The 27191-nt window shown below is 40.5% G+C and overlaps 1 protein-coding gene across 1 annotated transcript; it reads left to right on the forward strand.

The window, feature by feature from the left end:
* The first annotated feature begins 113 nt into the window (after positions 1-113).
* Positions 114-27186, forward strand: INTS7 (integrator complex subunit 7). Its single transcript, XM_009096420.4, has 20 exons — positions 114-244; positions 392-521; positions 1364-1510; positions 4093-4230; positions 4711-4757; positions 5257-5456; positions 6535-6657; positions 9215-9332; positions 10271-10405; positions 10973-11070; positions 11733-11972; positions 12663-12800; positions 13537-13743; positions 17212-17406; positions 18150-18253; positions 18638-18706; positions 19779-19911; positions 21076-21174; positions 21986-22171; positions 23049-27186. Exons 1-20 carry the CDS (start codon positions 154-156, stop codon positions 23334-23336), a joined length of 2886 nt encoding a protein of 961 aa, XP_009094668.1. The 5' UTR covers positions 114-153; the 3' UTR covers positions 23337-27186.
* Positions 27187-27191: the final 5 nt, after the last annotated feature.

A 27191-nucleotide genomic window follows, 5' to 3' on the forward strand; every position in this document is an offset into this window, starting at 1 on the left:
GAGCGTGCGGAGCCGCGCCCGCCTCCTCTGATTGGGCGGCTTGCGGGGGCGGGGCCTCCAGGCCGCACCCGCCGCCGGTTCCCGCGGCCGCGCCGGGAGGGCGGGGTCAGGCTGACGGGCGCGCGTGCGCGGAGCCGGCGGCGAGCGGCAGCAATGGCGGCCAGCGGCAAGTCCTTCCTGGCCGACGCGGGCTATGGCGAGCAGGAGCTGGACGCCAACTCCGCCCTCATGGAGCTGGACAAAGGTGAGCCCGCGCGGGATCGGCGCTGCTGCCGACCTGGGCAGCGGGGCCGGGGTGGGGGCTTCGCTCGGTACCGGTTTACCCAGGGCGGGGGGCGGAGGAAGGACCCGGGCTGGAGGTTCCTGCGGTAATTCCTGCTGTCTCCGTTAGGCCTCAGGTCTGGCAAGCTCGGGGAGCAGTGCGAAGCCGTCGTTCGTTTTCCCAGGCTCTTCCAGAAATACCCGTTCCCCATTCTCATTAACTCGGCGTTCCTAAAGCTGGCCGATGTTTTCAGAGTGGGGTGAGTACTGCCCGTCTGCTCCTGTCCATTCCCGTCTGATCCATGGGAACGCGCCGTGCCTTGGAGTGTCCTGCAGTGGAGTCTGGCGTGTCGTGCTCGCCTGTCAGCACCCTTGTAGTACCCAGTCTGTAGTGGTTGTGCTTGATTGGAACTTGTTTTCCACTTCTTTAAGGGGCTTGAGTGGCTGTGAGTGGTAACGACACAGTTCCTTTGCATCTGTCCTGGTTTGAGGTTTCTCTCTTTGACTGGTTTAAGTTCACTGGTGTATGTTTTGCTCTATAAGCACACTCAAACCATAACTCATAAATGGATGGATAATCACACGTGCAAACCTAATCTCTAACAAAGCTCGAAGTGCACCTTTTCAGAGTGCCTGCTGTCTAAGTGATGTATAAATGGAATCAAAGCTGCAGCTGACAAAGGTGTATGCTGATGTTGTGGGATCTTCACTCTTGTCTTCAGGAAGGAAAATAAATTTGCTCAGCACTTGACAGTGGTAATTAAGACTTCACTGTCTTAGTCTTGAATGTGTTTTTCCAGCAGATTTGGACCCCTGTGTGTGCATAAAACAGGCATTTTCTTACACCCCTCCTCACTGGTGTCAGAGGTTCATTTCCCTGGAATTGGGCTTTAGTTTGACACTATCTGAGCTGGAAAATAAAGCAATAGTGTGTTAATAGTCTCTATTTTACTATATCAGTCTACTCAGATGTTTCTAAATTGTAGTTATCTCCTTGCTTTAATTTGCTTCAGAAAGTTGTAGTTAAGTAATTTAGTATTTAAAGTGCTTGAATTTTTGTTACAAAATAGCCTGACAAAGAAATGCTTGTAATTTCTAACAGGAACAACTTCCTGAGGCTGTGTGTGCTGAAAGTTACTCAGCAGAGTGAGAAGCACTTAGAGAAGATCCTGAATGTGGATGAATTTGTCAAGAGAGTTTTCTCGGTGATCCACAGCAATGATCCAGTGGCTCGGGCTATTACACTCCGGTAGGTATGGCAGGAGGGATCCTCATTTACTGCAAATCTGGTGAATGCTTCTGATTCACTTCAAACCTGTAAGTCACTATCAATGTGCTTGTCTGGAATAACAAGACCAAGTGCAAGGCATTGCATCTGGCCCAGGGCAACCCCTGCTATCACTCCAGGCTGGGGATGGACAGACCAAGAGCAGCTCTGCAGTGAGAGACTTGGGGGTGCTGGTGGATGAAAAGCTGGACATGACCCAGCAATGTTCACTGGCAGCCCAGAAAGCCAAATGTGTTTTGGGCTACATCAAAAGGAGCTTGGGCAGCAGGCCAAGGAAGGGGATTCTGCCTCTCTGCTCCCCTCTGGTGAGAGCCCTCCTGCAGTGCTGTGTCCAGCTTTGGAGTCCCCAGCACAGGAAGGACATGGACCTGTTGGAGGGAGTCTAGAGGAGGCAGCTGAGATGGTTAGAGGGATATAGCACCTCTCCTATGAGGAAATGCTGAGAGAATTGGGATTGTTCAGCCTGGAGAACAGAAGGCTTCAGGGTGCTCTAATTGTGGCCTTCCAGTACCTGAAGGGAGACTACAAGAATGATGGTGAGGGACTTTTTAAAAGAGTTTGTAGTGACAAGACAAGGGGGAATGGATTCAAACTGAAAGAATGTAGGCTTAGATAAGATAGTGGGGAAAAATACTTATTATGAGTGTGGTGAAGCACTGGGACAGGTTGCCCAGAGAAGTTATGGATGCCTCATCCATGAAAGTGTTCAAGGCCAGGTTGGATGGGGCTTTGAGCAACCTGGTGAAGCAGAAGGGGTACCTACCTGCCCATGGCCAGAGGTTTGGAACTGGATGATCTTTAAAGTCCCTTCCAACCCAGGCCATTCTGTGAGTGAAATAAAGGAGGCTTTTTATACATTGCTTGTAGAGTTAAAAGCAGAGACATCTGTCTTTGAAAGGCATGAATGATAAGGATTGGTGATAGCAAGAACAAGGTAACTAAGCACTTATGATGGTGAGAATTTTGTGGATAAGAAGAACAAGGTTATTAACCACATATGATGGCAAGAATTTTGTGAATAGTCCCAGGCAAAACAGAATTTGCAGTGTTGAAATTTTGTGTACACCAGAGAAGAAAACTGAATCTGTTGTATGCATAACCCAGACAGTAGCTATATGCAATTTATCACATCTTGGCTAGGATACTTTTAGACTAAGTGAGAGTGCTTCCTTTTGTGTCAAAATAGTTTTTGTTAACTTGCAACTTACATGAACCTTGTTAGGCTTGCACTATGCTTTTCAGTTAGCCTTGTCCTAGCTGGAACTGTAAGTTGATCTCTGATCAATAAATTCTGAGGAAATGCTGTTATATTACTGATTGCTTTGAACTTCTGGAAATCAAGTGGGAAAACAAATCAATGTCTTCCATGTTACTGCTGGTTTGGTGTCTGTGTCTAATGTTATCCAACATGATCCTCTTAACTGCATCTTCCAGCCCCTGTGCAGGTGAATTCAAATGTGAAGAGAGCACTTGTCTTTCTCTTTTTATATTCTTTTTGTACCCCCATCTGGAACTGTTATTCATTTCACTACTGGGAGATGGGAGGCATTAATAGGGCTTTGATTAGGTCATATGTCCATTTCTTTTTCCTTTCAACGTTTTGTTTGAGATTGTTTCCATGCCCTGGTGTCTCAGAAATCTGTAAATACAATATGTCTGCATGGTTTTTCTAGTTCCTGTTCAGTGCTCTAATATAAGATTGCAGTTGTTGACTGGCATTGAAGGTTATCTTCACAGGCTGCTATAAGTCCCAGGAATCCTCTCAGTTTGCATAAGTACTTTAATTACTAAATCCACAGGATACATCAAATAAAATGTTAAAATAGCTGTTGGTTCAACAGTTTCAGTTTAAAATCTTCTGTTAATTTTTTTTGCTCTTCTTGAATAATGTCAATAAAGAAGAACATGTTGAAAGAGAGTTGCTTAAACAAAACTGTCTGTGGAATTTTATTGCTAGATAACTGTAAATATTTGCACAGAACTGTAGCTAAAATTACCATCAGTATAAATCCAACATTTATTCTTCTTTTAACTGGATTATGCTAAATATGCCTGGAAGGTATCTTTGAGGTATTTTTGGTAAAGTATAGGCTACTTTTTTAGCAGTTACACAAGAAGTGTTGCTACTGTTTTCACTAATAACCTATCTAGATCTGAAGATGAAGAGAAATCTGTGAAGCGACTCTATTTTAAAGAATTTTGGAATTACGCTGTGAAGATGTTGGAAATAAATCATGCCATAGCAAACTCTTAATTTTTAAAGAATTTTTGGTAAGTTTCTCACTGTGCCAATTTCAAGCTAAAAGTTATCAAAATGGAATGGAATTTTTATCAAACCACTGATGCAACCCACACAACAAAATCTGTTACATTTAATTACACGTTTACTTTTAGCATTTGCTTGTATCTGTAATAGTCATGAAAGAGCACATATTTATATAAGCATAGCCTTTTAACCAGTCTTTTTACATTTTTTTTTTTTGGTTTCATCATTTCTTCATGATCACAGTTTGTCCTGATTTTGCTGTGATTTATTTCTGCAGGATGTTGGGCAGCATGGCATCTATCATTCCAGAAAGGAAGAATGCGCATCACAGTATTCGCCAGAGTTTGGATTCCCACGATAATGTGGAAGTTGAAGCTGCCATATTTGCTGCTGCCAACTTTTCTGCACAATCTAAGTAAGAATTATTTTTTTCACTTTTTCATATTACAAAGAATGGAAACTCCATTAACACTGACATTCACAAACCTTACTGTTTTCTGTTGTGCTGTCCTTTATAGCAAAACAATCATGTGCAATAATGATGTAAGGAAATCTAAATACAAGTTCAGCAGATTTTTTTTTTTTCTAAAATGGAAAGCTCATAGCTAAGAGATTGAGAACTGGAATAGCAGATTTATCATGAATTGTTTTACAGAAATTATATTAGCAAACTCTAGTGCTGCTTGTCAGTTTTTGAAAGCTTTCATTTTCTCATTTGGTCATGCCCTGTGTGCAGGGCTTCTGAAAAGACTCAGGTTTTGGCAGGCACTCTTTTGTGTAACTTTTAATTGTTAAAACCCAGTGTTTGGTAGTTCAGTCAAATTTTTTTTTTTTTGATTTTTAATGACATAACTTTTTATTTTTCATTTCACCTGGTACTTTCTTTTCTCCACAGGGATTTTGCTGTCGGAATATGTAACAAAATCAGTGAGATGATTCAAGGTACATGTGTATGTTGAATGATAAAGAGGAAAAGCTTTAATTTCTCTGAAAATTCTTTGATTCATATTTACATATCAGATATCAGAATGCTGTTGCCCTAAGATGATTCCAGTTTTTAAATTAGCTGACCAATAATCTGTCTGGTTATCTTAAATCCTCCTGAAATTTAAGTTTTTGAAGCACCTGTTTGGTACAGAATAAAAGCCCATCTATAGTATGATGAATAAACTTGCATAAACTCTCATAGTTTGCTTCAGATCAGTTGATTTGTGTGTTACCTGCAGAGAAGCAAGGAGCAGCTTTCTCAAACAGCCATGAAAGTGCTTGATAGTGCTGTCATTTCACACCTAGCTAGAACATGAGTTGTTTAAAGCCACTGCAGGTGGTTGCACAATCTCCTTTCAGCACTTGTAGCAATCCAGACATACTCTGTGCCCTCAGAACTGCCAAAAGAAGCCAGCCCAAGGACTAACTCTGGCTGTTTCTTTCCTTATTGCAGGTTTGGCCACACCTGTGGACTTGAAGCTGAAGTTGATCCCTATTCTGCAGCACATGCACCATGATGCCAGCCTGGCCTCCAGCTCCCGGCAGCTGCTGCAGCAGCTGGTGACTTCCTACCCCTCCACCAAGATGGTCATTGTCACCCTGCACACCTTTACTCTGCTTGCTGCTTCTTCTTTGGTTGACATTCCCAAGCAGGTAACTCTTCCTAAGGCATGCCTTCTGTTGAAGTACAAAGTGCATTTTAAAAGCACTCAGGTTCTGCCTGCTGATCAAAACAAAAGGTGATGCCTGTGCTGGGTTGGTTGCTCCTGTGCTGTCAAGGAAGAATACCCTGAAAATTGCTGCTGCTTTCATATTTTTTGCCTTTTCTGGTTCCATTTCCAGGTGACTGTATCAAACACATTATTCCTTTTTTACAGTTCTTAACATGTCTTTTTCTAAATCAGGGATTCAAATCAGCAAGGATAGATTAGCATACAGGAAAATAAACACCCTGACTTTTTCTGAAAAGACTTCAACTTGCCTATGAAAGCCAGGCTTCACTTTGCACTTCTGTATATTGTCTTGGGTTGTGGGTGTGCCTTTTGCCTTTCTTTCATGCAAGCACATGAATATTTAATGCATTTAAAGTGTATTTCTTGGAGAATTTTGAGGAATTTCAATCAGTTCCTTAAATTCAGGACTCTAAACCAAGTAGTGGGAAAGCAGTGATGGAAAAATACAATGCTTTTTATGTTCTGATAATGAGCTTTGTGGATGTGATTTCTAGAGCAGGTCTGAACACAGTGTCACTTGAGACTAATCCAGCTAATCTTTGTGAAGGAGTCACAAAAATCTATTTGCTTTCTTTCAGCCCTGTACAGCCATGCAAGGCTGGTGTCTGTTAGATAATGGCATTGATCTGTCTGAAACTCTCTGCTGTGGCTCACTTCTGTATTTCAGATGATGCTTCTGATGCTGCTGAACCTAAGTCTACTGAAACAACATGAGAACACTTAATGTGCTGCTTTTATTTTTTTTTAATGGCAGTAAACATGGAGATTTAGGTTGTATTTCTGCAGCACAACAGCCAATACTGCATAAAACTGATGTAGCCAGGGTGGGGATGGAGACTAAAAACCATGGCTGGCGTGTTCATACTTTCTGAAGTTAGTTTTGGCTCTGTGTACTCAACATTTCTTCCTGAGTGCTTTTGAAAATACTTCCTTAGAAAATACTTTAGAAAATACTTCTAGCAGCATCACTCTTAAACAATGAATTTATTTTCTTGCAGATTCAACTTTTGTTGCAGTACTTGAAAAATGACCCCAGGAAGGCTGTGAAGAGGCTTGCAATCCAGGATTTGAGGTTGTTGGCCAACAAAACACCACATACATGGAGCAGAGAAAACATACAGGTCTGTACATTTTTTAAGCTAAAGTTTATTATGAAACTTCCCAAGGAGTTGTAGAATTCTTCTCAGAGGAATGATTTGGGAGGTAAAGGTAGGAGTAACATGCATCTCCATACCCTTAGGTTAGGTTACTCTGCCAAGCAGACTAGCCAAGCATTAATGAGCAGCTCATAGAATGTCTTCAGTTGGATAAGTTGACTCAAGGATTAAAGATCCTTGAAGTTGACACTTGAAGGATTGAAGCATTATTACCAAGGGAAGGCATGTGCCATGTAGGAGGCCTTTGTACCATAAGGAAGTGGCTTTTCCATCTGACAAACCCATTTCAGGTAACAGATGTGAGAGCTGAAGGTTTACACTGATCTTACCACAATGAGTACACACCAGTGGTGCAAAACAGCCTCTGGGATTTGTCAAAACATGTCATCCAGAGAGGGGTGCTTGAAAGGACAAATGGAATTTTGATTTCATTTCTTAGAATTAATGGGGTTTTTGCAATAGTAGCCTTGTGACTCCTGTTGGATCAGTGAGAAAGTGTTGACAGTGCACCTGTGCTATTTGGGGAAACTTGTGTTGTGTTGTAGATATTACTGCTGCCTTCTTTCAATCACAATTGCATATGAATTTTTTCTCCTTCCCCCTTTTCTGGTAGAAACAACTATGGAAAATAACTTCAGTTTATATTAATGGGAAAGTAAATATTTCAAGAACTTAATGGCAGAGGGTTACAGCTCTAGTTTTTCCTGGGTCATGTTTTTTTTGCTTTTGTTACTCTTGGAAGCTACTTGGATCCTGTCCTGTTGGAGCATTAGGCAGCTGGAAGGAAAAACTATGCAGGTTTTTGTTAACAATCATGTGAGAAATAAAGCAGGTTCTCCTTTGTCCCCAGTTCTTTGGAGTGTGCAAAGCTTTTTGCTTTAGTGAACTGCTTTATTCTTCATAATGGGTTAACTCCAGAAATTTATTTCCTTTTAGGAATTTTAAGGAATTATGGATTTTTTGTGAAGAAAATGCTACTCTATCCCATATTTCAATTGTAATCATGTCAGTACAAGAGAGAAGCATTGATGACGTGGTTTTCATTGTCATGTAGTGTTTTGAAGTAAAGTGGGTGTCCTGATGGCTGAAATGCATAGGGAGAAGTTCCACTGATGTCAGAACCAAACCAGTGACTGTGTGAAAACAAAACTAATTGTCTGAAGCTTGCTAGTGCTTGCTGAATGGCAGAAATAGAGTTTTTCTGACTTCTGAAATAATAAGTTGACATTTTGAGTTGGGAAGTTGTTCTCCCAGCAAGTGGAGATAATATAAAAAAAATACTATGCTTATACAGCAAGGATGGGAACAGACCCTCCTTTTCTCATGGCAAGGCCTGCCTCTTGTACCTTTTTACCAACAAACATTGGTTAGTTTCTTCAGCATTTTAAGTCTTACCTGTGTAGGTCAGTTGGGAAGTTTGGTCTTTGCACTGTGGAGGCTTCACTGATTTTTAGACATCAGCCTCAGAGGCTGTTGCTGCCTGGAGCAGTCCATGGTGCTAACTCCTCTGTGCTCCTGGCAGTCTTCACAGTCACTGTTTCAGAAATGCCCTGAGAGCTGATCTGATAGCACTAGAGTAAAGCATCAGTGTCTTGGGAGACATCAAGACCCATTTTCGACCCCAATCATTAGATGTTCCTCTGTCTGTTGATGCCATTCTATTCAGTGGATTAGCAAAATACTAATTGGTACAAATCACAGCTGTGTTTAAAATTTAACCCTTACACAATACATACACCTGATAAGAACACTGAGGGGTTTTTTTAGGCTGAATGGAACTAATTTTGTTGTTTTTCTTTATTCCATTACTGGCTCTTTGGCATTCAGTTTTGGCACACTCTAAAGCAGAACATACTTATATTTTCTATCTGTGTCTCATATTACTGTCCCTTCTGTTGACTAAAAAAACATCCAAAACCAGTGAATGACTAAATTGTGAGCAATGTTTGCATAAGGAATTGAGAACAATGTGCATTTGCAGAGTTATTCAAACCTAAATGTGATAAGACCTGGGATAAAATCTGGCAAAAGGTACAAAAGTAAGACATGAGTTCTACTGCAAATGAGTTAAAACATAAAATGCACCTTAATTTATTTATCAAGAACCTTAAACTCCTGTTGGACACCAATGCTTGAAACCTTGCTCTTCAGAGACATATTTATGTAGAATCTTGCAGATTGTTACAATGCAAGATAATCAGCACACCTGAAACTGTCTTAAAATCATTTATAATATTGGATCAATGAGACCAGATAATATTTTTGCCACTGATTTTTAATTAATTAATGACTTATAATTGTTGTTTCTTAGCATATAGGACCCACTGTCAGTTTTCTGCAAGCCACATCCTCAGTCCTCTAAACCAAATACTTCAGGACTTGGCTTTTGATTTTAGAACTGTATTTTCTGTGGGAAAAATGTTGATTCCTAAAACTTCCCGGAGAAGTGCAACTAAATGTTTCATACAGATAGCTCATTCTACTTCTTACCTCTGTATTTTTTTTTCCTGCTGATTTTTAGGCACTCTGTGAATCTGCTCTTAACACTCCTTATGACAGCTTGAAAATGGGCATGTTATCTGTTCTTTCCACATTATCAGGGACCATTGCCATTAAACAGTATTTCAGCAGTGCTCCAGGTAAGAAAACTGGGTTAGATGATTACCTTTGGCATTCTAATAGCTTGGTTTTCTGCTGTTTCATCTAAACACTTTGTAGCATCTTCTAAAACTATTTTTGAAATTCACAGCCCTGAAAGTCAGACTGTGTTCATCATATGTAAACTTAAAATGGGACACTGTATAGTCAGGAATAATGATGGTTTTGTTGTGTTTTGTGGGTACTGTGGTATGTTAAAAGGGTTTTTGCCTTTGGGTCCTCAAGTTTTCTTCATTTTGTGAAGGAGCATATTGCCTCTCAGGTGGCTGACCTGCATTCTGTTTAAGATGCTTTGAAATCAGGGATTTGCATAATTTTTGAGTAGTAGGGAGGCTTCATGGTGTAAGAGTAGACTGGCATGTTACTGTTCCACCTTTGTGGGCTTGACCTACAGCAGTACCAGGTGTCACCAAATTATTGTGACAATATTCTGGAGAAATTGTAGAAAAAGTAGACATTTAAAAGTGATTCAAGGTATCTTGTTCTCAAAATTATGATCACACTCTTTTTTCTTCTTGAAAGCCAGACTGCCCAAATGAGTGTTATGAGCTCAAATCTGGGCTGCAGAAATGGAAAAAAAAATGGTACATCCTCTTCAGTCATTCTGGCATGGCTTAATAATTAATAGGCCCACCAGCTTTTTTTAATCAGACATAATATTTCTTAAGGCAATATTTCTCTGAGTCCTGAAACATCACCCTTAAGCTCCAAATGTTCTGTCTCATGTGTCTAACTTGTGGAGTGTTCAAGAATGAGAGAGTCTCTGGGTTTGAAGAGAGAAAAATATTTTCATCCTATTGTTTAAACATAGGAAAAAACCCTAAATCAATATAATGGTTTTGCAGAAATGTGCTTAAAGATCTGTGGTATATTTATGGACTGTGCAGTTTCATGTTCCATTTGCCTTGCTTTTATTTAGGAGCAGCAGCTACAACTGCCAGGTCATTTGATTTGGTAAAACTAGCACAGGAGTGCTGTTACCATAATAACCGTGGCATTGCAGCTCATGGAGTGAGAATTCTGACCAATATTTCAGCTTCTTGCCAGGAAAAAGGTAAGGGAAAGCAGGAGCTGTGCAGTGGCTCTGTGTGCAGCCAGGCTTATGCACTTAGCATGGATTAACTCGTCCTGTCTGTGAGCCTGGCTGTAAATCTGTCTGATCCCTCATGCTGGTTAGGGAGAATGGGGACTCTAATCTAGTAGGGAATACTCTGTATGGCCTTATGAATGGTTGGGAAGGTTCCATCTTTGTCTCAATTAGAGAAAATTACTGCCCACAGCAGAACTCATGCTAAATGAATGCTTGTTTTACCTTTGCTGTAAGATTAGTAAATTGTTGGTCAACTTTTGAAAGCCCTTTGCACAGAGCCTATTGCAAAATAATAGCAGGGCATTGAGAAATCCTAGTCCCAAGATTTATGAATGCTTTGCAAGTGTCAGTGGGGCTGCTGAATAGTTACCCAAGACATGGAATGGCAGAATTGTTTCCCATCAAAGTAAGGCAAAGCAGAAGTGTTAGGAAGATTCTTAATTGTCATGACTGCAGCAGCAGTGCAAGCATTACACCAACTATGGTCAGAGAACAGAACAGAGAACAAACTAACTTTTTTTCTTTTTGTAGATCTCCTACCTTTGGAGCAAGATGCAGTTTTTGGCTTAGAAGCTCTTCTTGTTCTCTGTAGCCAAGACGACAGCCCAGGAGCTCAGGCAACCCTAAAGGTGACATTACTGTTGTCTTCCCCTTCACAGCTGTTAGTTATAATAACAGCTTGTGTAACAGAGATCTGGTGTGCACCAGATCCTTTCTGGTGGAAGCATAACAGACCAGAGGGAAAAGATTATTTTTCTGGTTTGTCCATAATCAGAGTTCAGAGCAGTAGAGAAACTGAGCATAGCCATAGAACAGCTCCTCTCAGCTCTAGGATAAGAGGATTGTTGCAGGTGGTAGGGGGCATTCCTCTCAGAGGAAAGCTGTAATAAAACATGAAGGTTGGCTGGAGATGTCCCCAGAGGACAAAGAGAATCTTGGAGACAACTTGCTTTTTGGAGATGGAGATGCAATGTACATTGTCACATTTTTATGAATGATTATTCTTATTTTCCCGCTTCAGAAACTATCAGTAATTTTTCTAGTTATTTGCCTTAAAGGTTGGTGTTATAAGAGACTACTAATGTTTCTTGAATTTGTGATGTTTTAGTGCTGTTTGCTCAGGAACAAAGACTTGGGCTCTTGGAAAAATCTCATCTTTTGTAGAGTACATAGTTGTGAAAATACCAGATCTGTGTTTGTGCAGTCCTGCTTGCAGCTAAGTAAGTGTGCCTGGCTTTGTTGGTTCTGAGGCCCTTGTGTTGATGGTAGCTGTGGGCTGTGTGAGTTGCAGATCACGCTGACCTGCATGGTGAAGCTGGTGAAGTGCCGCCCCCACCTGAGCCAGTCCGTGGTGGAATCCCTGCTGGCACAGCTGCACAGTGCCCAGGACAATGCCAGGATCCTCATGTGCCACTGCCTGGCAGCCATTGCCATGCAGCTGCCTGTCTTGGCAGATGGGATGCTAGGAGACCTAATGGACCTCTATAAATTAATTGGACAATCTGCCACAGATAAAAAGCAGGAACTCTTGGTAAGACCTCCCTTGATGGATAAAGTCTGTATAAACAATTGGGTGGGGACTGTATTTTAAAAGGCAGCTAAGGCATTTGTTATGTGTCCAGGTTGATGTGCCAGTCTGTAGCCACTGGTTTCAATTTTCTTTTAACTTCTGACTCTTTATGTCAGTGTTCAGTATAGAAATATCTCCTAGATGGAGCTGTCCTATGCAGTGTATTCCATTAGATTTTCCAGCAGATGGCACTGCTTAGGCAAACCTGGCTATTGAAATTATTGGAGTATCTCTACAGTAGTGTTTAAAGGCCAAATGGCAGCTAGCTCCATATACATAGGGTGCTCTGAGGCAAATTACTTAATATATTGCCAGAGATAAAAATGCTTTCATCACATATACTTGGAAAGGAATTTGGATTTAAAAAAAGAAATTACAAGCTTTCTGTTAATTTACTTGGAGCATTTGAAATATTTCAGCTAAAAGGCAGAGTTGAGATTCTTTAAATGAAAGTTACTTTTATCTACAAGAAATACTTGGATTGCTGTAACTATTTAAAATATATATGACTGAGAAGTTTTGCAGTTAAAAAATATATATGTAATCTTCTGTGTTGTTTTGAGCCCAAAATAAAACAGAAATGGCTTTTTTTCTACTTTTCTTTAGTTACTGAAATATAACTTTCCTTCTCACTCCTCCACTCTCTACTAGGTTTCTCTTGCCACAGTGATATTTGTTTCCAGTCAGAAAGCTTTGTCCACAGAAATCAAAACTGTGATAAAACAGCAGCTTGAGAATGCCTCCAATGGATGGACAGCCTACAGGATAGCCAGGCAGGCTTCCAGGATGGTAAGTGAAAATACCTGGAGAAAAATGGCTTGCTGTGATTGAAGGAATGCCAAGGAGTTCTTTGAATTGGATAAGGGAATAAGGAAAATCATAGGACTTGGGAGGAGGAAGTGAATGGGGGGAAAAAAAATAAAAATCACTTTCCCTACTAATTCTCTGGAATGCAGATTCAGATATATATATATATATAAATTGGGAATTCATCCCATCAAAATGGTTTTTTCACTTATTCTTTTGAAGTATTTGAGAAGAAAGTAAGTGATGTCCTGGCACTTTCTTGAGCTCATACCTAATCTGTATTGTCTGACTGCTCTTCAGAATGTGAAGGTCATCCTGATGTATGGTTCTCTTTCTTCAGTGTGAAGAAAGGAAGAAAAATATACTGTTTCCCTTTTCCCTTAAGTAAACTCACAGTTGGGGTTAGAATTACACAGAAGCCCTAGTATGAGATGCTGAGGTAAATTTCCATGGTTTTTTCTCATGTTATTGAATTATCTTGTGTAAATAAATACTGTGCTTTTTTACAGGCTGCTATTTCTATAAAGTAAGCACTTGTGCTTTTATTTATTATTAGCATTGCCACAATCAAATAATTGCGAAATTATTGGTTTCAGTATTTCTGTTTCAAAGCTGGGAGTAGTTCTGGAGATGTTCCTGTTTTCTTATTTGCCTAAGTTTTGTAGAAATCCCCAGCCTTCTTTCACGTCCCCTTTCAGAAGCATTCTTGTCATTACAGGGCAACCACGACATGGCCAGAGAGCTGTACCAGAGCCTGCTGACCCAAGTGGCTTCAGAGCACTTCTACTTCTGGCTGAACAGCCTGAAGGAGTTCTCCCACGCTGAGCAGTGCCTGACAGGCCTGCAGGAGGACAGCTACAGCTCCGCGCTCTCCTGCATCGCCGAAGCCCTCAAGTCCTACCACAAAGGAATCGCCTCGCTGACGGTCAGCACACACCTCTGCTGCTGATGTTTCTGGTGCTGCAGCGTGGCTCTTGGGGTTCTGTGCTTCACTCTCTGAAAAGTTCTTCAATATCTCTGGCATCTGCCAAACTCTGGTTCTCCTCTGCAGGCATCTCGGTAGTAACACACTGCATCTTGAGAGAAAAGATCTTGTCACTCAGCCAAGTGTGATTAGCTAGATTTCTTTTTGCTTTTTCTTCTCCCTCCACCCCTCATTTCCTGTCTTGATCAGATCAAATGAAATGGGACAGATCTTGCTTAATTAAAGTTACAATACTTACAACTTTCCACTCCTTGCTTTGGGTGAATAAAAGCTATTGTAATAGTCAAGCCTGGGAATTGGCCTAAACTGGCTGCTGTCTTCTTGAAATAGAAGGATTCAATTGTCTTCCTCCCTCCTGCTGAGTTCATGTTGCCTTCTATTTGACAATGTGATCTCATGGAATCCTAATAGCAATCTAATAAGAGGAAAGACAATTCAGTCTCATCAAATCCAACTGCTACCTGCTTTTATACTTTGCAAATACTTTCTGCTTCTCTGAAGTGGTAAAAATACCAAAAGCTGTATGATGTCTGTGAACATAAACAAAAAAAAGCATTAATGATTAGGCACCTTCAGTTCCTACTGTAAAGGTGCTTCTTTGGCAAAGATGATCCAGCTTCACACAGTACTTTTCCATATTTTAGTTTCCATGACGAAATCTTTACATACAGTTTCTGTATGCCTTTTCAGTGAAGCTGCTGTGTTCTTTTAGTTACTGGACAGTTAGGGTCATGACAATTCAGACTTTACTGTTTAATAAAGTTCAGATATTGCTATTTATTAATGAAATGTCCCTGAATAAGCTGCAATGACATAAATTTCTACTTTTGTCCTCTGAAAGATCCATCATTCCTGAAGTGTTTGTCTTTAAGTGTTGGCTGAATGAAGCAGGCTTTTAATTCAACACTTCAAGATTTCTCTAACATCAAGAAGACATTGAGAGGAGGATCTCATCTAATTAGATGTTAATATTTAATACAGGCAGGAAAATAACACACTTAAATAGGTCATACTGTGATCCAGTAATTTAATTACCCCTTCCCTGGAGTTTGGGGCTTTTTTTCTGTTGAAGGATTCCTGTCTTCATCTCTTCTGCTGACTTCAGTTCCTGTTGCACATAGTGCTTTTCTGGGCCCAGTGCCCTCCTTGTGGATGGTTGTGGTCCAGAGGAGTGAGCATAGGATTTGCAGGTCAGAGGGGAGGAAACTGGGTTTTACTGATGGTTGTTGCTGACTTGTTGCATCACTCTGGACAATTTCCCAGCTGTGCTTGAGTGTATCAGCTGTAAAAGGAGGCACTCACTGCTTGTCTATATAACTCAGCCTCTCCAAGGGGAGCAAAGTGCCACAAAATGCACGTGACAGCCTTGCTGCTGAAGGCTTTTGCTCTCTTTCCTCTGACTTGAGCTCTGCTGTTGCTGCTGTTTCAGTGCAGAGCATGACTCAGCTCTGCTGGTACCACAGACCAGTGGTGCATATGATGAGCCTCGTGTAGCTGCTCCACTCTGTAGCTGGAGAACACAGTGTCAGTAAATCTCTTGTAGATGTTCAGCCAGCCCAGTTTAGCAACGATGAAATGTTCAGACAGCGCCTTGTTGGGAAATTTCTCAATTCCTCCTTGATAAACATAAAACTCGGCTTGCACTGCAAAGTGGTCTTTCATTGGAGTTAGTGCAGTTGAGGGAAAGAAGTCCCTCTGCTTTATGGATAAGAGGTTTTCCCTTTGGGAGAACAGGGACTTGTCAGGGAGCACATTGACCACAGTCCACATCTGTCTTGATGTGTGCTTGGTTGGAGAGTTAGCAAAGGCTTTGAATGGGTCCTGCTCTTTCTGGCACAGATCTGTGTCTCATTTGGAAGCATTGGGTTTATTTTTCCACTGCTGGTAATCTACAGAAGATACAAAACTTGAACAAAGCACTTATACAGCCATTGGTTAAATAGCACCAATTCCAAATATGTGGAGTGGTGGTGTTTGAAGAACTTAGCTGAACCAAAGAAATACTTCTGTCACTTTCAGAAAGAATTGTAACTCACTTATTGCCCATGGTAGATAAGGTGAATTGCAGTATTAATGAGACAAGCTTATATTTCCATTTACAAGATTCAAGTCCAATTTGTGCTACTAAAAATGTCTGGCTTTTCTGATATGAGTACTTTACTCTTTAAAAGCATGTAGTCTCTGTAGAGCTATTACAGTGCAGTGTAGCCCTCTTCCACAGAGAGTTTTCTGAAACCATCCTTGCAAAATAAACTGAACAATTCCAGTTCAAAAGGGAACTGCCCTTGGAGAAGGAAAAGCAAAGTGATAGATAAGAGAGGCTTAATGGTTTAAATATGAAATAGTCTTATTTTTTTCAGTTGAAATCTAGTTCAGTAGTTTAAAGTGGTTGCAGTGGGCTGATGTTTTCTCACTTTAGTCAGTAGTGGGCCAGTTCTCAGATGATGTCATGCTTCATGAGAAACCAGTTAGCTGGTTTTCTGCCAGCAAAGAAATGATTCTTAGTAAAGTTTTGGGGTAGATTACAACTTTTTGCTTTCAGAAGTGACCTGGTGAGGAATAAGAAGCACTGGCAAAGACAGGCATGAGTCCAAGAGGAAGTCCCAGTGCTTTGTTTTTGGGGAGGGCTTGTTCTTCTCAAAATTCATCAGTTTAAGAAAAATAAGTAGTGAATTTTTGGCTTAACTAGTATCACACCTCCAGTACTGCAGTTTACCCCCTGCTGGGTGTCCTGAGTTGTCACAGATGCTTCTACAAGTCAGATAAGCTTTTTGGGAGCAAAGTTTCATAGAACTGTATTTTCTGAACAACAGCAGCTTGTCTGCCCTCCTGGAATTCTGTTATTTACTGTTCTTAGTTACCAGTAGACTGTGTCTCTTGCCTTCATCAAATGCAAGGTTCAGTGCCTTCATAATGTTCCCATCCATTTCACAGTTGCAAAAAAATTCACCTCTTCCTCATGCTGTGGGTAACTTGAGCCAATTCCTTCTCTTCTGGCTGATTCAGAGAATCACTTTTTCAGTCCTTGTTCTTCTTGTTTGCCATCCAATTCAGTGTACTTTTTCTTATGGTAAAGACTATCTGGCCTAATGTCATTTGAAGCTTAATGGCTTGGCCTTGGAAAAGAGGAAATAGGTGCCCTAAGAGTATTTTTCACTGCTTAAGTCACATTTGTTACAAGGGTGACATGCTTGGGATATGACTTAGTAATTATGTAACTTCTATTTAGTCGTTTATATTTAGTATGATTGAAATTGAGCAGCCTGTTAAATGTAATTTTTTAAAAAAGAGCTTTTAGAATTGAACTTGAGGATTCAGATTTCTGAGACTGTTCAGTGACACTGCAGTGTAATTTTATCATTTTTGCTTTTGGCCTAGTTTGCTAACATTCCTATTACTGTGTTTCAGGCTGCTAGTACGCCACTTAATCCTCTGAGCTTTCAGTGTGGATTTGTGAAACTCAGGATTGACCTTCTGCAAGCTTTTTCTCAACTTATTTGTACCTGCAACAGCCTAAAAACAAGTCCACCCCCAGCTATTGCCACAACCATCGCTATGACATCGGGAAATGATCTCCAGAGGTGTGGCCGCATCTCCAATCAGGCACGTGCTCCCGTTCCACTCTTATGCAGTTGTGTTTGTGACTCTGGTATGAATTCTGCTTCTCAGCAAACATATTTGACCAAAGAAATTAAAAGTAGCTGTGAAGTTTTTTGGTTTTCACCTGTAGCTCTAAAGACACCTGCCTGTAGCAGGCCGTGTTTTGAAGCTGAATGTTCACGTGTGTGTTCTCCTCCAGTCACACACACAGCTTCCAAGGATATGCACCTAGCAAGTCACTTGGTACACTCAAGCTTGCAGCAAGGCTTTTCACACCTTGCTTTGAAACATCTCAAGACACTCTGAGTACACTGAGGAAGAATAAATATACCTGAGGATGCTTCTGCAGCTCCTTTTGCTGAGAGTTGGCAACTGCCTTGGTACCACCTTGGAACACCAAGGAGGTTTGCTTCTAAATCCAACCAGTAGGTGGTCACTGAAAGACAGAGCAGTTTGATTTACCAGTAAGGGATGGAGGAGGTTATTGATGGAGTTTTTTTCTTTTGCTTTGTTTTTAACCCAAGGAGATTTTACTGGTGCAGGAAATACACCTGTTTAATGCGTGGATAACAGCCTGTCACTTTGGAAATCATTATCTGAGTGAAGAAGCAAGAACTTTATACATTTTTCTCTAAAGTGCCACCTTATTCCCTTAGTGTTGTGTGTTACAGTGTAGTGGTTTTCTGGATGTGTGGGGTTTTGTTTTGTATGTTTTGTGGTTTTACCTAGTAACATTGTCTCTGCAGATGAAACACTCAATGGAGGAATTCAGGAACTTGGCTACACGGTATGGAGATCTCTATCAGTCATCTTTTGATGCAGACTCAGCAACTCTAAGGAATGTAGAACTGTATCCTTTAAAAATCCTAGGGTTTGTCCACTTTCCTTCTCATGTGCACAGCATGAAGCACAAGAATCCTCTTTTCTTTGAAGACTGCCAAGAAGTAATTTTGAAAGTTAATAACATAAAAATTAGCTGCCAATTGCTTAAAACCTATTTGAAAATAAACATTGCCATATTACTGTTTGGAATTACTTGGTAAACAAGTTATGGCACAAAAATTGGAGCAGCTTATAACTTGGTATTTTCACAGTTCCTGCTCTCTGTTCACTAAATGGGTAATGACTGTAGGTTTACTTCACAGAAGCAAGGAAAAGTGCCACCAAATGCACTGCATTTCTTGTTTTAGGTGCCAGCTTTGAAAGTCTTTTAGCTCCTTAGTATTAATATCAGACAACAGCAGAGCTGCCTGTTGATTTCACATGCAATAGAAGCTCTGATTTTGGATCCAGAATCTGCAAGGTAGGTTTGATACTTAACTGCATACTCCTTTTCTGCTTATTAATAAATCCTTGGAGCTTTAAGCCTAGGAATTCAAGGAATGTTCAGAAAGTTTCTCAGTAGACATTTCTAATTGTAATCTGAGCAGGCTTGAGGATCTGTTGCTGCTGTGCTGAACCTGGCAGACTGGGGACTCTCTTCTGGGTTCTGCATTTCATAATGATTTTGCTCTTGACAGCACTATACTGGAGTTATCTTAAATATAGACTTGAATTTCTAATCTCTCCTTTAGCCACTTATTTTAGTTTGTGTTGTTGTGTGTTAGATCCCATACCCCTTGCTTGCACTTGTAAGTGCACCTTAGCTTCCTTCAAAGTTGTGAAAACACATGCGCTAAATTAGTTCAAATTTTTAATGTAAAGCCATCACCTCTGGCTCTTTTTCTAACAGTGAACTTAAATCCACTAGAAAACACCGTTGAAGTGCTGATGAATTTAATCACTGTTTAAAACTTCCAGGCTGAGATTAAATGGAAAATACTGTGGATAAAATCTCTAAATCTCTCAGTGATTTTATAGCTGGTAATAAAAGTGAACATCCTAAGTGACTGTAGTGCTCATTATGAATTAAGCATTGCTTAGAAGGTGTATTAGTCAATGAGATGGAATTCTATTCAAAGGAGGAGATTATAAACTTGGAGATTTAGTTTTAATTCTGACTGGCATTCTTGATTTGTGTTGTGAAATTTTCATGACTGTACAAACACTGCAGGGTTAAAAAAGCCAGGGGAAGTAAGTATGCTGAGTCTCTTAGACCTGTCACTGCTTCAACTGAGAGGGTGGGAGCAAGAAATGGTGAATAAATGGTAGGTAAGAAAGTTTTAAATGTAAAGGGCAAGTGTTATAGTAGAGAAATAATCTAAAGAACAGAGTAAACAGTTTGAAAGACATTTCTTAATGGATTTCATGTTGTAATGTCTTTTGTAATGTCTTTCTTGTCCAGTCTGTTTGGTAGTCTGCCTTCCAGGTTATGATGAGGAAAGTAAGTTAGACATAATGAAAAGTTCCTTTTTTTTTTTTTTTTTTTTTTTTAGTTTCCAGGAATATAGCTCAAATGGAACAGCTCATGTTGAAAGTGAATATGAAAGAAGAATGATGTCTGTATTTAATCATGTTCTAGAGGAAGTGGAGTCCCTCAACAGGAAGTATGCTCCTGTGTCTTACTTGGTAAGTAACAGTTTTAAATGTATATTGTCTAGAGAAAGGGGCCAAAACCCCAGAACTCCATATATCTGTGGCAGGCAAGAAACTGGGAAGCATTCTGTTAATTAACATTTCTGACTCAAATGGTCTCTACAGAGACACACTTGTTTAAAAATACTTCAAGAACCATTTTGCTAAAACATCTGTAGCCTTACTGGTCTGATGAAAATTAATACTTTTAAAATTCCCATCCTGAGAGCTCAGCAGATGCTGATAAGGTCACTGCAAGAGCTGTCAGACACCTCACCACACTCACACTGCAACACTGGAGCACATTCTCTTTGTTCATGTTCTTGCTGTGAAGGAATTCTCCCCCTCCCACAGAGCAGCCTAGCTTTGGTCCCTGGGCTCTGGTGCTTTGTGAGTGAAGCATTTCTCTTGTCAGTGCAGGGCATCAGGAGCACAGTGTGCTGGTGCCAACAGTGAGCTGATAACACACTCCTTTACAGGGCTGGTGCCTTTGGCTCTTGCTGCTCAGGAGCATCCTGAAGCTGAAGTGCTTGTTGGTGGGAGCAGGGTGGTTTGGCATCTCTTTGCCTGGTTTCTTAATCCAACAGTCCTTACCGATTTCAAGTAGAATAGAGGAGTAAACCATGAAATCCACAGCAAAGGTAAACCCTGTCCACTTGGTTGTAGCTGGCTGCACACCAAGGCAGCTTGGTGACTCCAGGGGCAGTGCTTGTGTTCATCTGAGCCAGAGGCATGATGCAGCAGGGAAAGAAAGAGTAGACAAGAGGCTTAAAACTTAATTATTGCATTAAGTTGTGATAGATGTCAGGCTTTTTGCTTGGAGGGGAGTTATTTTTTGAGAGTTTGTGTGCAGGAGTGTTTCAAGCAGATCCTGCTCTGTCAACTCTAACACTAGGACTGGAAAGATTTGTATTTTTCTTTTGCTTGACCTCCTTGTTTTTTTTCCAGAGCAGAATACCTCCTTCAATAAGGGGCAGAACATAAACAGAGAGGCTGAATATAGTCATTGTAATCTTAGTGGTTATAATTCTGTGACTGTGTTAATATATTTTTGGACTTAAAATGGAAATTCCTGCTGTTTCAGTAGTTCAGGTACATGTTTTTCCTGTGTCATGAATGATACTTTTTCTCAGTTGTTTTGGCTCTTGTTTCTTGCAGCATACAGCTTGTCTGTGCAATGCTGTCATTGCCTTGTTGAAGGTGCCCCTTTCATTTCAAAGGTACTTTTTCCAAAAGCTGCAGTCTACAAGTATTAAGGTAAGTACTGCTCAAACATGACCTCAAGTTTCTTTAGAAAGTCTTCATGACAAAAGCCCTACTGAAGGCACAGAGCTTAAGGAGTTTTAGTGAAGATACAAAACTGCAAATGGCATTTGGGTTAATGTGTTAGGAGTAACTTGAATAACATGTATGTGTGGTTGTTCATGGTTGTTCAGAACCACTAGACAGTCACTTAGACGAGTAGGATTCAGTTCTTTGATTGCAAAGCCTTAAAGGTAAAATGTACCTGGAATTTTTGTTGATTCTGAGTCTCCAAAGCCAAATAATTCTAGTCCTGAGAGGGCAGCTTTTATAGATTTGTGTTTGGTTTTTTCCCTTTCCCTTTAAGAAGCAGTATTCACTATCTTGGAAGAAAATTGTCCTATATATCAGCTCACTGACTAAGAATGACTATATATGACTAAGGTCCTGGGTTTTTTTTTGTTTTACTCAAGTGTTCCTTTTTTCTGGGAAAAGTGAAAGCTTAAGTTTTTAATATTTATTCTTACTGCATTTTGCTTCTTTGTTCAGCTTCATATACCTATGTTCTGTGGAAGATTTTTTCCCACATCTTTTGAAGAAGGGAAGTCAATAAAACTGATACAAAGATAATATCTGGTATTGCTGATGTTTATTAAATAATATAGTAATAAGTCTCTGATAATGGCTGTGTTTCCATTTGCTGATTTTCCTACCCAGCCTCTCCTGGGAAATGTTTCTATAAGAAGGTGTCCTGTTTCATCCTTGAATTTTGCTTGCTTTTCTGGAGGCTTATAATTACATTTTGCTCTGTTTACTTGTGTTCCAGCTTGCTCTATCCCCATCTCCAAGGAACCCAGCAGAGCCTATAGCAGTGCAGAACAACCAGCAGTTGGCTCTCAAGGTGGAAGGAGTGGTTCAGCACGGATCCAAACCAGGCCTTTTCCGTAAAATCCAGTCTGTCTGTCTCAATGTCTCTTCAGTGCTGCAGAGCAAATCTGGACAGGACTATAAGGTGTGGCTAGAACAGAGCCAGGAGGAGCCTTGAGCTTTTTTGCTGTTTGGCTGTTCTTTTGTTTGTCTCTGGGTAGCAGAATTCCCAGGATGAGATGAATGGGGGTGGTTCTGTAATTCTTTCACTCCTGCCAGTTGACATTCAAGCACTGGCCAGAGCCAAGCATAACTTGTAGAGGGGATCTGGGATTTTTAAGTCTGCAAGATGTCAATACCTTTTTGTAACAGCTCTTCTTCCAAACAAAGAGGCTTTGTGATGTTTGGAACAAGTCATTAGGAATCTGCCTGAGATGAGGAAAACTCAGCCTTGTTATATGTCATATAAAATTCCACAGGGGAAAGAACCAAACCAGGAGTAGATTATTCTCTACCACATAGTCTCTAGAATTTTTTATAGTAAATTTATGGTTCTTTTATTTTGTTTGTGGAAATCTGAGGACAGACTTTCCAAATCAAATAGCATCTGAGGAGATGCATATTAAACTGAAGTCAACAGTTTTATCAAAGGCTGCATGGCTGAGGTTTAGGTTCTGCTAGCATGTGATACTTAGTGACAGGCCCGTTTTGGTGGGTTTTGGGGTCAGGTTTTTGTTTGTTTTGTTGTTTGGGGTTTTTTGAGGGAGGATGGGAGAAAGTCAATGGCTTGTAAAAGAACTAGGAAGTGTGTGATGTTTGACTCCCATTACTTTGTGGAAAAGTAGAACCTCAGGTGTAAGATGACTTGTTAGCGTGTCAAGCTCTCTCAAGTTTGCACATGTATTGGTTTAGGAGAATTGCGAACAGATTTTTCCTTTTTTCTCCTCTCTCCTTCAAGGGGAGACCTGAAAACTTATTTTTGGCAGGTTTAGGGTGCTTTAACCTTCCCTCTTTGTTCTCAGATTCCTCTTGACAACATGACCAATGAAATGGAGCAGAGGGTGGAACCGCACAACGACTACTTCAGCACTCAGTTCCTGCTCAACTTTGTCATCCTTGGCACCCACAACATCACCGTGGAGTCCTCTGTGATAGACTCGAATGGTATTGTCTGGAAAACTGGGCCTAAAACAACCATTTTTGTGAAGTCTCTTGAGGATCCATACTCACAGCAGGTTCGCCTGCAGCAGCAGCAGGGCCAGGCGCCAGCGCAGCAGCAGCAGCAGAGAAGCGCGTACTCGCGCTTCTGAGCGCCACCGTCAGCCCCGCCTGCTCCTCTGGACACTTCTGTTTTAAAGGGTTTTCTTGAAGATTTTTTTTATTACAGCCTTCTCCTAGAAAGTCTCAGATGCCAGTTTGTTGCTTCTTAAATTATCTGGAGCAAATTCGAACTTGATTCAGCAGAGGCAGCTGTTCACATTTGGAGTTGTGCTCTGACTATAAGAACTGCTACCTGATCTCTAACTTCTGTTTACAAACCTGCTCCAGCAGGCTCCACAAACTGCAGCAGCAGGGGACACTAAGCTTGTTGACTGGTACTTGCTATGATGTTTTTTGAAGCACATAGGTTCTAATGTCAGGCTTACAGGACATTGGGAAACACTTCACTTTGGCTGATTATACAGAAATTAGTGTAATATCAAGTGTGTCTCTTTTAATGTGAAGCAAGTGGCAGGAATATCCAGAGATTCTTTTTCTGACATTTTAATAGCAAGTTCCAGTATTTGGCTGGTGTATGTATGTTATTAAAATTCTTCAGCACTATTTAATGCGTGCAGCTGGAAGAAAAACAATTGCAGTTCACTTGTGATACCCAGTCACTGCAGAGGGAGGAGACTGCTTGAGGGGTTGCTGTCTAAGGAGTCTTGCAAGAGGCAGAATTTTACAGGTGGGAATAATCACTGTCTCTCAGATGATATTGAAGATATTACCATGTTGTTTTTAAATTTTCATGCATTTGTATTTCTGAAACCTTTTCTTTTGTAGAGTTTTTTTAATTTGCTCTTTTAAGAGAGAAATTAAAATGAATGACAGCTTGCAAGTAAACAGCTCTGTTTTTTAAAAGGAGTCTTTTATACCAAAACTTTGTAATCTTACGTGTTCTTTGACCAACTTGCAAAGCTTAATTGTTAATTTTACAAGAACCTGAAATAGAATTTTGCCAATTCCAGATATTGATCCAGAATAATTTTGGAAATACACTGCTTCATACATCATTTTCACACTTCCTTTGTGATATGCAAGGCTGAAATGTATCCAGACTCACTGGCAGTAGATCACATAGCATGACCTTCACCTGATCTTCATAAATAGTCTCTGCTTATCACTCTGTAACAAAGCAGGACCCACTTGAGTGAGGAGGAGGGTTGGCACTTCTTACATACTTCTTACAGCTTGTTAATCCCTCTCTTGGAGCAGAAATTTTTATTGTTATTTTCTCAGCAAAGTCCCATTATACTGTTATTTCCTCAATCTGATTTCTTTCTAAAGCTGACTGGAGTTTACAGGTTTTGCTTGCTTCAAGTGCAGAGAATATGATAATGAATTGCTGTAAACTGAGGCTTCTTTTGCATGGCAGGATGAAGAATTTTTTGCTGCGTTTTCCCATAGTAGTTCCTCTTGGCTGGAGACTATCCAAAAAACCCCAAACAAACTGGACGTGACATTGCTAGATATCATACCTTGGTCAGGCTGTAATCCTAACTAGAAATGGTAACTGGGAGGCAAGGTTGAAACAGAAGACACAAAATTGGTGAAAAGTTGAGCAGCATCCTCTGTAAATGATTTTCCCTTTGAGCAGGAGACACAAAGTGCCACTGCCTTTCAAGCTGACTGAGGAAAGTGCTGGTTTCTGTCCCACTCTTGTGGTTCCATGCCCATAGTTTGGGGAGTGTGTGTGTGTGTATATTCAGCTGTGTGTGCACACATGCATGTATGGACCTATAGCTACAGCTAGCTGAATGGTCCAGAAAGAGGGGACTGGCCTGCTGCTCTGTGTGGTTTCTGTCAGATTGAAGAGCTGAACTCTTTGTGGTCAGTTGGGTTTTTTCATTAAACCATGGATCAGTTCTTTACCACAAAAACCTCTGTATTTTAATGTTAAAAAAAAAAAAAAAAAAAAAGACTTAGAGGTCAAAGAGGTTTTTTACCCCACATAATGAATGTGTTTCTTGCTCTTATTGACCAATCTGTTGGTGGAAACCTTTGATGGTGCCTTTCCAAAACAACTCAGAAATTACAAGACATTTCCATGCTGGGGAACAAACTTTTCTTGTAAGTCATGTGATGTTGAGAGTGGGAAAGCCCTGCTCTGGTCTGAGGCTTAGCTGTCTGTGAGCTGGTGAGATTAACCCTACTACAGCTGAAAAAAGTGTTCCTTCTATAAACATGTCTGCTCACCTGATCTGAGAGGCCTCTAGAACTCCAAGAACTTGTACCAGTTTTAAAGCCCAGCAAATAATACTTGAAGCCTGAGAATCTGGATGTCGAATAGGAGACTGCAGAGGGAGGAAAAGTGCAATTGCTGCTTTATTGGAAATGACCTTGTATAGGAGGGTGGCTTGCTGTTCAAATACCTGTGTTTCTAACAAACTCTGAAGAGTTTCTCATGCTGATTCATTTGCAGGTTAGTTATATGTGTGTGCTGATCAGGAAAGGCCCTGGACCTATTAGTAAATTCTCCTTCTATGTAAGCACAGTGTTTTATGTTTTGTTGGATTTGTAGTGAGGTTATTTTTTGTGTGTTGTTTTTTTTTGTTTTTTTTTTTTTTTTTTTTTTTTTGTTTTGTTTTGTTTTCTAACATGGTGTATTTTTTATTCCTAACAAACCTGTCAAACAGAAACCATGGATTTTATGGCACACAATGTCTCAAAATACCTAAAGAGAAGTGAGGAAGAGTGTTAAAGTTACAGCAATATACAGAAAGCTGCTGTTGGAGCTCTCAGCAGTGAATGTGATCCTTGACTATTAGTGGAAGCAGGGAGGTTATTCTTGTTTGAGTCCTGCATTGTTTCTGGTGCCTGTACTTGAAGATGTGCAACAAAGAATTTGGAAGGCACTTCTGAGATATGGACCCAACTTAAATCTCCTCAGTGTTTCTCAGTAAACAAAGCAGTAACTTGATTACTATGCATAGCTGCACACTGATAATGGAAGACAATTCAGATCTGTTTCACTTACTGGCAGAAGAAAGAAAATACTCAGTGGCTAGACATTGGTCCTGAGACAGCTGCTAAGAATTCAAACAACAGAAGGGCTTGTGCAGACAGCTACGTCATGATCTGTTCCTAATCACTGAGATATGCCTTCATCTAGCTTGGATAAATTGTTGGGCTGAGCAGGAGGAGATGATGGAACGAAGATGCCTGGAGGTGCTGACAGTATGTGCAGTGCAGCATTTAGACAATAGTTTTTGGGGCTTAGCTCTATAATTTGACCTGACTTCTCTGCGAATGGTGTCGCCAGTTACTCTGGGAAGTTCTTGCCACTCTCATTCCTGTGAACATGTGCTCAGGCATGTGTCCAGAAGTGTCATTTCTGGATTCCTGGCTGATCCCTCACTCCAGGCAATGTGGAACTGAATGCAGGGCAGGGGAGGAATGTCCTATGTCAGATTCTACCTTCCCCTGGAATTTGGAGTGTAATCTCCTGCTAAGGTCATTCAAGTGTATTTCAGAAGTTGCACTCATCGTGGGTATTCATGGAATCTCAGACTTCCTTTCCTGTTTTTGTTTCCTTGGATATGCCCTCATATTACCCAAGGACTGATATGCCTTAATATAGCTGAAGTTTTTCTATTTGATAGGGGATATATTTTGACTTAAATCCTATGAAACTGTATGGGAATTGCACAGGTCTGGAAGCAAGTTCAATGGTTCTTTAAACATATGCATACACTTTTAAGAATTATTTTATTATTGATATAACAACTTAAGTTAAAAATCCCACTAACCTACTGAAAGAATTCATAGGATTTGAAGGCCATATCTTGTAATCCTAAAATATCTTTTGAGTGATATTCAGTGTGTGTGTATGCATATAGAGAAAGAGAGATTTCATACAACACAGTATGGAGGCATCTTGCCTCCAGATTAGCTTCATTTCT

Source organism: Serinus canaria, chromosome 3, assembly GCF_022539315.1.
Source record: "Serinus canaria isolate serCan28SL12 chromosome 3, serCan2020, whole genome shotgun sequence".
NCBI lineage: Eukaryota > Metazoa > Chordata > Aves > Passeriformes > Fringillidae > Serinus > Serinus canaria.